A 13,353-nucleotide genomic window follows, 5' to 3' on the forward strand; every position below is an offset into this window, starting at 1 on the left:
AACTTATCCAGCATATGTTTTACACTGCAGATGCCCTTCCAGCTGCAACCCATCACTGGGAAACATCCATGCACACACATACACTATGGACCATTTTAGCTTGCCCAATTCATCTATAGCGCATGTCTTTGGACTGTGGGAGAAACCGGAGCACCTGGAGGGAACCCACGCTAACATGGGGAGAACATGCAAACTTCACACAGAAACACCAACTGACCCAGCCGAGATTCGAACCAGTGACCTTTTTGCTGTGAGGCGACATCACTACCCACGTCGCCCATAAGGGATTTATTGATTATAAATAAATATTACTATGATAAATATGCATCATGTTTATTACACTGTAAAAATATGATTAAAAGGTAATGACGACAGTTTTTACGTTACCTGAACTTATTTTAATAAGATGATCAGGTTTTAACAACATTTTATTCATTCATTTACTTCCCTTCAGCTTACTTCCTTATTTATCAAGGGTCGCCACAGCGGAATGAACCGCAAACTATTCCAGCATATGTTTTACGCAGCGGATGCCCTTTCAGTTGCAACCCAGTACTGGGAAACCGCCACCCACACTCATTCACACGCACACTCATACACTACGGCCATTTGGCCATTTTATTTTCTTCAATTCATGTGTTTGGACTGTGGGGGGAAACCGGAGCACCCAGAGGAAACCCACACCAACATGGGGAGAACATGCAAACTCCACACAGAAATCCTAACTGGCCCAGCCGGGGCTCGAACCAGCGACCTTCTTGCTGTGAGTTGACAGTGCTAACCACTGAGCAACCATGCCACCTTTTATATTTTAAGTTATGCTAATTGTTTTAGGATAAGGTTAATTGATGTAAAATGCAGTGACTTTCGTTCAACTTACGAATTTAAGGCAGCATCAAACTTTCTTGCTGCCTTAAATGTTTTCATTGAATCAAATGAACTTTTCTAGGCAACCCAGGCTCATTCTGAGAACGTAGTCCCGGGGACGTTTCTGGAGACCGCGAAATACGTCCCGGGAGGTACGTATTTTTGCAGTTTTTGTTTTCGCGAGTCCGCGAGAGGCCGCTGTGCGCGCTTTTTCCCGCGCCGTTCTCGCGTAAACCCGCTGGAGGCCGCTGTCGAACGACCTTCCGCCTGTCTGCCTGGATGACAGAATGATTGACCGTGCGACCGGCCAATCGGCTGACCCACCCTCATCCGTCCCTAAACCCAACCAACGACGATTCACAAAAGCCGTCCAGAAAAAGAAAAGCCCTCGTCTGATTTTTACCACGTTTTCTGATTTTGACCACATTCTCACCCTGTGACAAACTTGTTCGCTTCATTTTTTGGATTTTGTTTTTGTTTTCTTACCTGATTTCTGGAACCGCTCTTCCCCGGACTCAAACCCAGTCGTCGTCGTCGTCGTGGTCAGCCCCTCTCTGCGCCTCGAGTCCGCCAGAGTACATGAAGAGCTAAACGGACAAACTGGTTGCAGCGGGAAAGCTCTCCACACGGAGGCGAGCGGCCGGCTGGCCGGCCGGCAAGCGTCGAAAGGAACGGCGTCACACCACCCCGCAGCGTTCGCTTAAAAAAATGAAATGCAGCCGTACGTACCCCCGGCTACGTATTTCGCCGTCTCCAGAAACGTCCCCGGGACTACGTTCTAGTCGTCTCAACTTGCATCAATCAACCAGACTAAAAATATTAAGTTAAACTTTGTATAACTTTAAAAATAAAAATGAGTTGAAACCCGATTAACTTATTAAAATAAGTTAAAGCAACATAAAAAATGTTTGTTGACTTTACTTTTTAATCATACTTTTTTACAGTGTGTGGTTAGTTATAATAAAACCATGCAATCCAAATAGTTGCACACTTTAGACTTTAAATAAATCTTCAGTCTTGGTGGAAATACTTCTTGTACAAAAAAACACAAAGCAAAACAAACCACAGGTCTTTCCCAACACTGGCAGTCTGGATGAGTCCAAAATCCATTGCTATTTTGAAATCCAGTCCACTTCAGGCTCGAAAACAAACATGAATCTTTGAATGAAGTCACATGTTGTTTTTAATGCAGCTCTATGTGTATTCGAGTATCACTACTGCCTCAATGTTGACCAAATGCCAGAATCTGAAGTGTGGATTTCTGAGCAGAATAATTTCCTCATCCAGTATCACGGTGAGTTTATTTCATGCCGTTGGGCTTCAGTTCGGGAATGCTCATATTGCACTCCATTTTTCTGCCTGATTTGAAGCTTCACTGATCCTTGAAGATTTATACGGTTGTTTTTCATCCTCCGAAGCTTTGCACATTGTTTACTTGCACTCTTCGTTATCTGCCCTGGATTATTCATGCAGAGCAGCTCCAAAAAATCTTCCAGGAATTGGCGCAAACCAAATTATATAACAGGATGTCAAAGGGGAAATCTTCAGTGAGAAAGTTTCCTAGTCAAAAAAAGGACAGAGAGAAAAAAAGTCATGCGCAAGGTATCAGTGACAAGAAGAACTTCACACACTGCATCATTTGTACTCACTTGTCTTCCCATCAGACCAATGCATTCCTCGTTGAGCGGGAGTTTCTGCATTCCCAGACGAGAGCCGTCACGTATATGCATTTATTATTGCGTCCAGTATTTGTTGAATGGATTGATGGAACAACTAATAAATCAAGGCGCAGAGTTCGGCTCATGTTCAGGTGATGAATGATACGTTTATGAAGCGCCAAAGGACACGAAGTGCAGGTGCACGGAGGACTGTGAAGCTCTGCTGATCATACTTGCCATAATTCATGAATTAAGCGACTCGTTATATGTGATTTTAAAAACTCTAAGAGGAATGTTTTTTTTTAAAGTAAGTCTTAAAGGCCACAACAACTGTTTAAAGGAACACTGACTCATTTTTTAAGTCACAAACAGTTGAGTTTTACAATTTTTTAATCCACTCAGCCGCACTTTTAGCTTAGCTTAGCATAAATAATTGAATCGGATTAGACCATTAGCAGTCAAAATATATGCATTCCAGGACACAAACTCTAGCGCATGAAAACCTTTCAAATCCAAAAAAAGGTCCCAGATATAGGCAGCCAGGTTTCTCATATAATTCCCAAAAACATTTGTTTTTCCCATGGAGCTGCAAATAATCTGCGGTGTTCAAATCAAATTTAAATGAGCACGCCACTTCGTTTGGAAATAGGCTCATTTTATAAGTCACCTAGAGGTAAATAGTTGATTTTTATTATGTTTTATTCCATTCAGCCGATCGCTGTGTTTGACGAGAGCACTTTTAGCTTAGCTTAGCATAAATAATTGAATTGGATTAGACCATTAGCATCTCGCTCTAAATGAAATAGAAAAAAAGAGTTTTGTACATTTTCATATATGAAGCTTGAGTCTTCTGTATTTACCAGACCAACAGAAAATGAAAAGTTGCTATTTTATAGGCTGTTATGTTGATTTGGTACCAGTTGTAAATTTGGTACCAGTTGATACTGAAGTTTTTAAAACGTCCATTTCCCATGAACATTTGAGCATGAACTTAAAGGGAACATAGTTTACCTCTTTTTTATGATTTAATATTAATATTATGGTTCTTCTGAGTGTGCCAGTTTAGGTTCAGTTTAAAACACAATTCAGATTGTTTTATTATAATGTGTTAAAAAGTGTCATGTTGGGGGCGTGTCCACAGCTCGCTGATTTAGGGGTGTGTTGCTTCACATGTAGATTAGTTTCAGCTTCCCGCCCAACGTAACAAGGGGGCGGGGCCATGAGCTCACCCGCTCTGCGTTTGCAACAGTCTGACAGGCAGATGGAGAAAGAGAGAGAGGATCACCATTCAGTCGTACATGTATGACTCTGACACAGACCAAGCAGAGAGTACAAAATCATTTGTGTCTTTGTACAGTTTTACAGCCAACTGTGTGCTAGTTTCAAGTGCCGAGCTTGTACACAGAAACTAATAACCACGCACACTGAATTAACTTTGACTGAGGCACCGGATGCGACGCTTGAAGCCGCGACACGGCACACCAGACACTCTCTGTGGCGCGGTGGAAACATGAAGTGTCCCGAATCGTCGCGCCACGCATTTTTGAATTCTAAACATAGATTTCTGCAGGTTTCTGCCCAGCCGTCGACTTGAGTGTACCCTGATAGAAACCGATGTTTAGAATTCAAAAACGCATGCTAGTTAAGATCACAGGGAGCTTCTGGGATCGCGAGAAATGCAAACGGCTGAAGTATAAGGTAGACTCAATGAGAAGTACACATGTTTGCAAACCTACCTAAAGATACAACCAATAATTCCGATTAGAGCGATAATGTGGAGAATATTGCTCTTGTGTTGAGCCCAATGAGCCTTGCATCTAATAATAGAGCTAGCGTGTTCCTTTAGTGATATCGCTTCGACTCACGCTGAAAATGGCGGACGTGAATCAACAAACTGAGGATCTGATGACGCACCTGTCAATCAATATTGGTGGGCGGGGGGACCGCACTCCTACATAAAGTTGCGGTTGATCTGAAAACAGCTCCAATTGGTCCACCGTTTTTTATGTTGTTAAATTGAAAAAAAAAGCACTGGGTGTGCTTATATCACCCCAATATGACAATCTATACACCATACATGCACATATGTCTGTCCAAACAGCTTGAAAAGTAGATTTTTTACCATAGGTGCCCTTTAAACATCGCTGAACGTTTTCAACATTTTATTTTCTGAAAAACACCATATAACTACAGAGGAGTAAAGCTTTAGGAACATTTGTGAAACCATATTTGATGCTAATGCTAATGATGCTGATGGTCTAATACGATTCAATGGTCTATGCTAAGCTAAGTTAAAAATGCTCCCACGAGATATGGAGAGTGGTAAATGGATTAAAAAATTATAAAACTAATCTGTTAAACTCTAGTAGTGAAATGAGCCTATTTCCAAAAAAAAGTAGAGTGTTCCTATAAATTTTATTTGAACGCCACATATTATGAATTTCGCACTTCCATGGGAAAGATGAATATTTTTCGATTGATTTGAGGATCCTGGTTGCCTGTATCTGGGACAATTTTCTGGATTTGAAAAGTTTTCGTGGTCTAGTTTGTGTCTTGGGAAGTGTTTATTTTGGTTGAGTTTTGGTTGCAGTGATCCAAGTCTCCTTCAAGTTCCTATATGAGTAGGAGCTAGGGTTGTCAAAAGTATCAAATTCGTTACCAATCGGTACTGAAATTTTTTAAGCGTCCATTTTCCGCGAACATTTGAGCGCGTACTTAAGCATCGCTGACATTTTCAACATTTCATTTTCTGAAAAACACCATGTAACTACAGCAGAGTTAAGCTTTACATAGGAAAATTTGCGAAATTCTGGTCATTTTCGAGCAAGATGCTAATGGTCTAATCTGATTTAATGATCTATGCTAAGCTAAGCTAAAAGTGCTCCTGCCAGACCTGGAAATGGACTGAATGGATTAAAAAATGATAAAGCTCATCTGTTTAACTCTAGGAGGGATGTAATAGGACTCTATTTCCAATAAAAGTGGTGTGTTCCTTCAAATTTGATTTGAACACTGCAGATTATTCGCAGCTCCATAGGAAAGATGAATGTTTTTCGAATGATTTGAGGAACCTGGCTGCCTGTATCTGGGACAATTTTTTGGATTTGAAAGGTTTTCCTGGTCTAGAGTTTGTGTCCTGGGAAGCATATATCTTGGTTGAGTTTTGGTTGGAGTGGTGGCAAGTCTCTTTCAGACGGTTTCTACAGCGGACACATTCCTCTATGAGGTCTGGACTGCAGCAATGCTCTAAATGTGTTTCGAGCGAGTAAAATCACAGGCTGCTAATTGGTACGTGTGGACAACCTAAGGCCACGGCTCTGGAGATGGATGGAGACCAAGATCAATCTCTCAGGTCAATCCAGGGTAACACATTTTACAGTCACACCAAGAACAAATGAGTCAATATTGCAACATAAATATACCTTTTTGGTAACACTTTATAATGACTACACACTATGAATCATTTACTAAGCATTAGCAAATAGTGAATTCGGGCCAGAGGCTCAGTGGTTAGCAAGAAGGTCGCTGGTTCGAGTCCCGGCTCTAGGTGCACTATAGGTGAATTGGATAAACTAAACTGGGCGTAGTGTATGAGTGTGTGTGAATGTGAGAGTGTATGGGTGTTTCCCAGTACTGGGTTGTGGCTGGAAGGGCATCCACTGCAAAAACATATCTCAGAATAGTTGGAGGTTCATTCTGCTGTGGTGACCCCTGATAAATAAGGGACTAAGCTGAAGGAAAATGAATGAATGAAATTTATATATCCCTTATTAACTGTTAGCTAATGCATAATAAATGATTGATAGAGTGTAGTTATTATAAAGCGTTTACATTTTAGAAGAACATGATACCTGGATGCTGATTATATAGTTGTTAAGTTGCTCTAGGTCAGTGTTTCCCAACCCTGTCCCTGAAGGCACACCAACAGAACACATTCTCAACCTCTCCCTAATCAAACACACCTGAATCAACTTATCATAACATCAGAAGAGACTCCAACACCTGAAGTTAATGGGTCAGAAAAGGAAGACATCCAAAATATGTACTGTTGGTGTGCCTCCAGGAACAGGGTTGGGAAACACTGCTCTAGGTTGTATGGCATTTTTTGTTGACCATATTAAAGGGATAGTTTACCCAAAAATCACTATTTACTCACCCTCATGGGGTTATAAACCTTTCTTGTTGAATCAAAAAGAAGATAATCTGAAGAATGTTGGAAACTGGTTTAAAATCTACTAAATGTGAATGTTAAACTAACTGGTTACACAAAAGCATATCCAATCATTGTTACATAGGCTGCTAAGGTATTTTGAGTGGTTGACAATGTATTGTTATCCAGTTACTAGGGTGTTATACTGTAGGTAGTTGCTAGAGATTTATTAGAGGTTAAATGTATTCTGAGTGGTATTAAATGTTGTAAAGGACATCCTAGGTTTTGTTGCCAGGGGTGGTGATTTTATTTTTAATTTGAAAGCATGTTATGTGCGTGCAAAGATTTCCACAGATTTTTTAGCCCATCATCACTGACTCAATTCATTCACTTGTTAATGTTAATGTGTGTAAATACTGTACACATTTATTCAGTTTTTCTATTCATTTCAGCTCTTTACAATACAGTTTGTTAAAGGGCACCTATGGTAAAAAACTTTTCAAGCTGTTTGGACAGACATGTGTGTAAGTATAGTGTATAAACTGTCATATTGGGGTGAAATAAGCACACCCAGTTCTTTTTTTTCAAATTTAACAACATAAAAACGGTGGACCAATTGGAGCGGTTTTCAGATCGACCGCAACTTTATGTAGGAGAGCGGTCCCCCCGCCCACCAATATTGATTGACAGCTGCGTGCATTAACATGTCCGGTAGTCACGTGTATAATCATATCATCAAGACAGGATGAGCGCAAAGCAGCCGGGAATAAAAGGTGTGTTCAGTTCGCTAGGATCATTAATCATCATCAAACGTGATCAAGAGTGAGTTTCACATGTTTAACATGTTTTAAAACAGAGCATGTGTGTAATGAATTACAGCGATTCACTTCAGATTCACTTCATCAGCACAGCCGCGTGTCAGAACAATTATAAAGGAAGACGCTTCAATCGCGGTTTGGACGTTAAATCAGGTTTATTTTGTACATTATTATAAGAGATATCCATACAGCAGTGGAGATTACCAGGATCATGACACATAAAAATCTTGCAATCATGCAAAACTTAACGCGCTGTCTCTCTCTCTCTCTCTCTCTCTCTCTCTCTCTCTCTCTCTCTGTGTGTATTCGTGTCTGAGCTGTGTGTGTGTGTGTGTCTGCGTGCCTGAGCTATGTGTGTGTGCGTATGTCTGCGCCACGTTTGTGTGTGTGTATGTGTGTGCGCTATGTGTTTGTGTCCTCGCTGTGTGTGTGTGTGAACTTTGTAATGACATTGTGTGTGTTTGTAATGACTCATTGTTGCAAATCCACAAAAAAATGCATCAAATACTGATTGTTAAAGGTCTTACTGTAGTATTTCTCACACACGTTATGTGAGATCTGCTTCCTGAGGCAGCCGAGGGCGGCGATTGCTGACAGGCACGTGGGAACGGTGGGCGGGGAGGACTAGCCTTAAAGGGCCAGTACAAAAAAACAGCAAAACCTTTTTTCCAGCTAAAATACAGACACTCCAAACAGCTATAATAAATAATCTGATGGGTGTTTTGAGCTGAAACTTTACAGACACATTCTGGGGACACAAAAGACTTATATTAAATATGAAAAAAGGGGTAACCTATGTGCCCTTTAAGTAATATTTTCTGTGTTTTGGTAGATATAATATACGAGAAACTTGCTTTATTTACCAAACAAATGGATCTAGATATGCATTGTAAATCTTAAAGTTAAAACGTAATTATTTTTTATTTCATGTTTTAAGCTTTTAGTCTCTACATTCCCAAAACTATTCCACATAAATCTGCAGATTTTTCACAATAATATGTGCAGAAATAGTAAAACATGTTTGCAGATTCTCTAGGTATAATATTTAGAATTAGATGATTGAACTGTTTTAACGATCTAGGCGCAAGAGCATTAGGAGCATGTCCGAACCTACTTCTGCTATTTTAAGGATGTAAAAACACGGTCTAACAGGGTTGAGCTTATTCTCTTAATGAGTTATGGGTGTGTTTTGAGAAAAAAACAATCAGAGTCTCATCTCCCATTCCCTTTAAGAGTCAGTTGTGTCGCTCCATGGCGCATTCGCTGTTTACATGGCGGAAAAACGGCGAGAAAACAGATAAACAGATCATCTGCAGCGCGAGGATAAAGAACGAGCCTCCTCCATTCGGCCTCTTTAGCAAGTTGTCATGACTAAACTGAAAAAAGCCCCAGGGTGATGGCATGGGGGCAGTGATTTTTGTAATATTTTAATCCTTTAATTATTTTTCATTTGTAAAGATATCTGCATATTGCTTTACATCTTGTGTGTATTCAGCAATGTGTACACGTTTAAGGAGCACAACTAATGCGCTCTGTGCTGGACTTTAGAGCTGCTTTCAGCTGGTCAATTGCGTAGTCTATTTTAGTTCCTCAAATAGCAACGCGCCAACACTACACCTTAACACACCTCTAGACCAATTTCTAGACTAAAACAGAGTCCACAAAGTAGCGCAAATGGATTTACTATTTAAACAACGTGGCGCAAAATGTGAAAATTATGCAGAAATGTCGCGACAAACACATCTTATTATTGCACCGAGTGTACGATAGGGCCCTAAATCTTAACTATGAGCAACAATAACAATGATCTCTGTGTTTAATCTATTATTTATTGGTAAAACTATACTTCCATATAAATAAATTATTAAAATGGAAGGCAATGAATCAGCAAATGCCAAAACAAATATTCTTCCAATACGTTTACAAAAAATAATGCATAGTTTATAACACTATTAACACAGAGGAAGTGATTTCTGTGCAAAAAACAACAACAATATAAATCAGTGCATATTCACTGACCTGTGCAACTAAAACCAATCATCCAGCGATTCACAGAGCAAAGACCCTTCAGAGGAGAACATGCAAGAGCTCGCTTCTGTTCCTCTGGAGGAAATCTGCTGTATCTTCAGTTTCCAGGGCTTCAACGCTTCATCTCCAAGCTCGCTGATCTCCTAGAAAAGGTTAAAAGGCGTTAGTTCATCCATAAATGCACATTCTGGAATTAATTACTGACCCTCATGTCATTAGATACTACTTTGAGTCCTTTGTTTATCTTCAGAAAACAAAATTAAGACATTTTAGACTTTAAATCATAGACCTCTCTGACCATCTATCCCCTTGTAAAGTCAACCAGTAAAGTCAACCAAATAACATCAACTTGTAAGTTGTAAAGTCAACCAAATAAAACAACAGTGGCTCATTCGGAAAATGTATCCCTATTTACATTTCATAGCCAGAGCTACGTATGGCTGCATTTCGTCTTTAAAACGAACGCTACGGGGCGGTTCGTGCGTGCTGTTCCTTTCTCGCTTACAGCTTCTGAGCTGTTACCAGTTGGTCCTGTAGCTCGAGAAGTACGTCGGCGGACTTGAGACGCAGAGCAGAGTTGACCGCAACAATAGGGTTCGAGTCCGGTGGAGAATGCTTCCAGAAAGTAGGTAAACAAGCCAAAAAATGTAAATAAACAAGTAAATAACAGGGTGAAAATGTGGTGAAATCTGAAAATGTGGTAAAAAAATCAGGCGGCTGCGAGGGCTTTTCTTTTTCTGGATTGCTTTTCAAAACACTGTTGGTTGGGTTTAGGGAAGGGGGTGGGCGGGTCAATCGGTGCTTTTTAAAACATTATTGGTTGGGTTTAGGGAAGGGGTGGGTGGGGTTATCGGTCAGTCAGTCAGTCAGTAAGTCGACAGCGGCCTCTAATGGATTTATTCGAGAACACCAGGCAAGAATGGCACTTGCGAGAGAAATTTGAGATCTGAAAAAGCGTACAAAGTGGCCTCTGGCGGATTCACTTTAATAAAAACCGCAAAAAAAGTAGCTTCTGGGACGTTTTTGGCTCTCTCCAGAAATGTATATAGGGGTACGTAATCAGAATGAGCCTGGGTCCTGAAAAAACCCAGGTCCACATTTTTGGAGAGCACAAAATATGTACATGGAGCTACGTCTGCTTGCAGTTTTTGTTTGTTTGTTTGTTTTGGTCGCTGTGTACACTTTTTGATGATCTCAAATTTGTCTTGCGGGTATCATTTGAGCGTTCTCTTCTTGTGTAAGTCCACCAGAGGGCGCAATAAACACTTCAGCTGACCAGCTTGCTGTTGACTGACTGACTGGCCGACTGACCCACCCACCCCCTTCCCTGAATCCAAACAATAGTGTTTTCAAAAGCAATCCAGAAAAAGAAAAGCTGTCGAGCGTGCGTGATTTTACCACGTTTTCAGATCTTACCACTTTTTCAGCCTATTATTTTTATTTATTTATATATATTTGCTTTTGTTTTAGCTGCTTTCTGCAACCATTCTTCGCCAGACTCAAATCCCATCATCGTGGTCTGGTCCACTCTGCTCCGCATCCCAAGTCTATTGACGTATGTGGCGAAACTGGTAACAATGGAAAAGACATCCATATGGAGGTAAGCGGTCATCGGTAGTGCAAAAAGGATCAGAAGCTATCAGTGGCATCATACCGCCCAAAAGCGTTTGTTTTACAGACAAAACGCAGCCAGATGGAGCCCCAGGTACATATCTGTGCTTTCCCAGAAATGTAGACCTAGGTACGTATCCACAATGAGCCTGTGTTGCAGAAAACACCATGTCAAAGGCTTCTCATCTAAATTAGGTGAGGATTTTAAATGCTCAAAGCTTTTTTCCACTGTGGTGGAGACACTGAAATGTGTTGGACGTTTGTGATGTGGTTGCCATAATAGCGTCTCGCTCTTCTAAACGCGCCGTTACAGTCAGTAGCGCCAACGCATCTGCGCTCTCACCATCAACTCCTCTTCATTTTTCATTTCATTTCCAGCCAGGCATTCGCTTCACTTTTTTATTGAGAGAAACCGTTTGAGGCTGGTTTTGTGGACTTTTCAATCAGAGCTGAGTCTCACGAAGCCACAGGTATGTTTGCGTGACTGTCACAGGCATCATTTATGGTTGCAGAGATGTCTGCACCACTTTTCACCATGAATGATTTGGGTCTCACCCCTTTGTAAAAGAGCTAATGCAAGATTTTCAATAGCAATTATATATATTATTTGTGTGTGTGTGTGTGTGTGTGTGTGTGTGTGTGTGTGTGTGTGTGTGAGTGGCATACATTATCAGTTTAATTAATATTCTGAATTAATTCATTTAAAATGAGTTTTTATTTATTTATTTATATTCAAATATTTAATCATACATATTATCGTAAAACTTTTTTATATGTTATTATTACTTTTGATTACTTAAAAATTGGCAAAATTTGAGTGTGTGTGTTTTTTTACTTGTTGAGGAGGCTCATATGTTCACTCAAACTTAGGTAATTATAATTTAAAAATGGGCGACACGGTGGCTCAGTGGTTAGCACTGTCGCCTTACAGCAAAAAGGTCGCTGGTTCAAGTCCCGGCTGGGTCAGTTGGCTTTTTTTTTGTGGAGTTTGCTTGTTCTCCCCGTTTTGGTGTGGGTTTCCTTCGGGTGCTCCGGTTTCCCCCACAGTCCAAACATGTGCTATAGGGGAATTGGATGAACTAAATTAAAACTGAATTATTATTACTGTTACTATTATTTTTATATTAAATTTGAATCTAATGCTATTCCGAGTTATTTAATAATAATAATTATTATTATTATTAATATTGTATTATTATCATTATTAGTATCATTATTATTATTATTAATATTGTATTATTATCATTATTATTATCATTATTATTATTATTAATATTGTATTATTATCATTATTATTATCATTATTATTATTATTAATATTGTATTATTATCATTATTATTATCATTATTATTATTATTAATATTGTATTATTATCATTATTATTATTATTATTATTATTAAGTTTGAACTTAATATTATTCCATGTAATAAAAAATAATCACAAAAATAATGATAATAATTTGAACATTTGAACTTAATATTATTGCAAATAATTTAATGATGATAATAATAATTGTTGTTATTATTATTATTTTTAATATAATAATTATTATTTTTATATGATTATTATTTTTTTATTATTTAATTAATATTTCAAAGACTAAATTAGGTCATATACAAACATTTTGATGCATTATATATATATAAATATTGCATTTTGTTTGTTCATGACCTCATTAATATTCATGACTTAGGTCTTACAACCAACACAACCAACAAAAGCTAACCATACTAATCATAAACCATTGTAATGTTAACTCCACTGATTTTCACATGATGAACATTTAAGCAAGACTGGCTAACCGGCAGCTCCAGAGTCTGAAACGGTGTGAACTCATTGCCAAAGCGACAGAGCTTTTCACGGCCAACTTTCTGTCGTCTGCATTGCCTCGTCGTCGTCTTTAACCCCAGATCCTTGAACACTTGATCTCCAGACAGAACCTGAGATGCACAGTAAAACACAGCACTGTTTAGAGGAATCCCTTTCAAAGTAAACTAAGCTGAAAATTTATATTTCTTGACTGACCTTACTGTATTTAGGCAGCAGGACGCTTTCCAAAGAGCTGCTGTCATCAGACATGAACTCAAAGTCTGGGGTTTGTGGAGCTGAATCATCTACTTGTAGATCTACGTCTGATTCTGCATCAAGAAATAGACATAACATGTTGAAATCACCAGCAAATCAAAATGGACAATTAGTATATGTTTATGGAATGCAGT

At 39.2% G+C, this 13,353-nt stretch overlaps 1 protein-coding gene across 1 annotated transcript in view; it reads right to left on the reverse strand.

The window, feature by feature from the left end:
- Nucleotides 1-9,520: 9,520 nt before the first annotated feature.
- Nucleotides 9,521-13,353, reverse strand: part of LOC130238817 (WD repeat-containing protein on Y chromosome) — a 37,062-nt gene continuing 33,229 nt past the window's right edge. The window contains exons 18-20 of the mRNA XM_056469931.1: nt 13,160-13,272; nt 12,937-13,074; nt 9,521-9,664 (exon numbers count right to left, since the gene is read on the reverse strand). Of these exons, the coding sequence (XP_056325906.1) occupies nt 9,521-9,664; nt 12,937-13,074; nt 13,160-13,272 (395 nt within the window). The remainder of the gene's footprint in view (nt 9,665-12,936; nt 13,075-13,159; nt 13,273-13,353) is intronic.

The sequence above is a fragment of the Danio aesculapii genome, chromosome 12, assembly GCF_903798145.1.
Source record: "Danio aesculapii chromosome 12, fDanAes4.1, whole genome shotgun sequence".
NCBI lineage: Eukaryota > Metazoa > Chordata > Actinopteri > Cypriniformes > Danionidae > Danio > Danio aesculapii.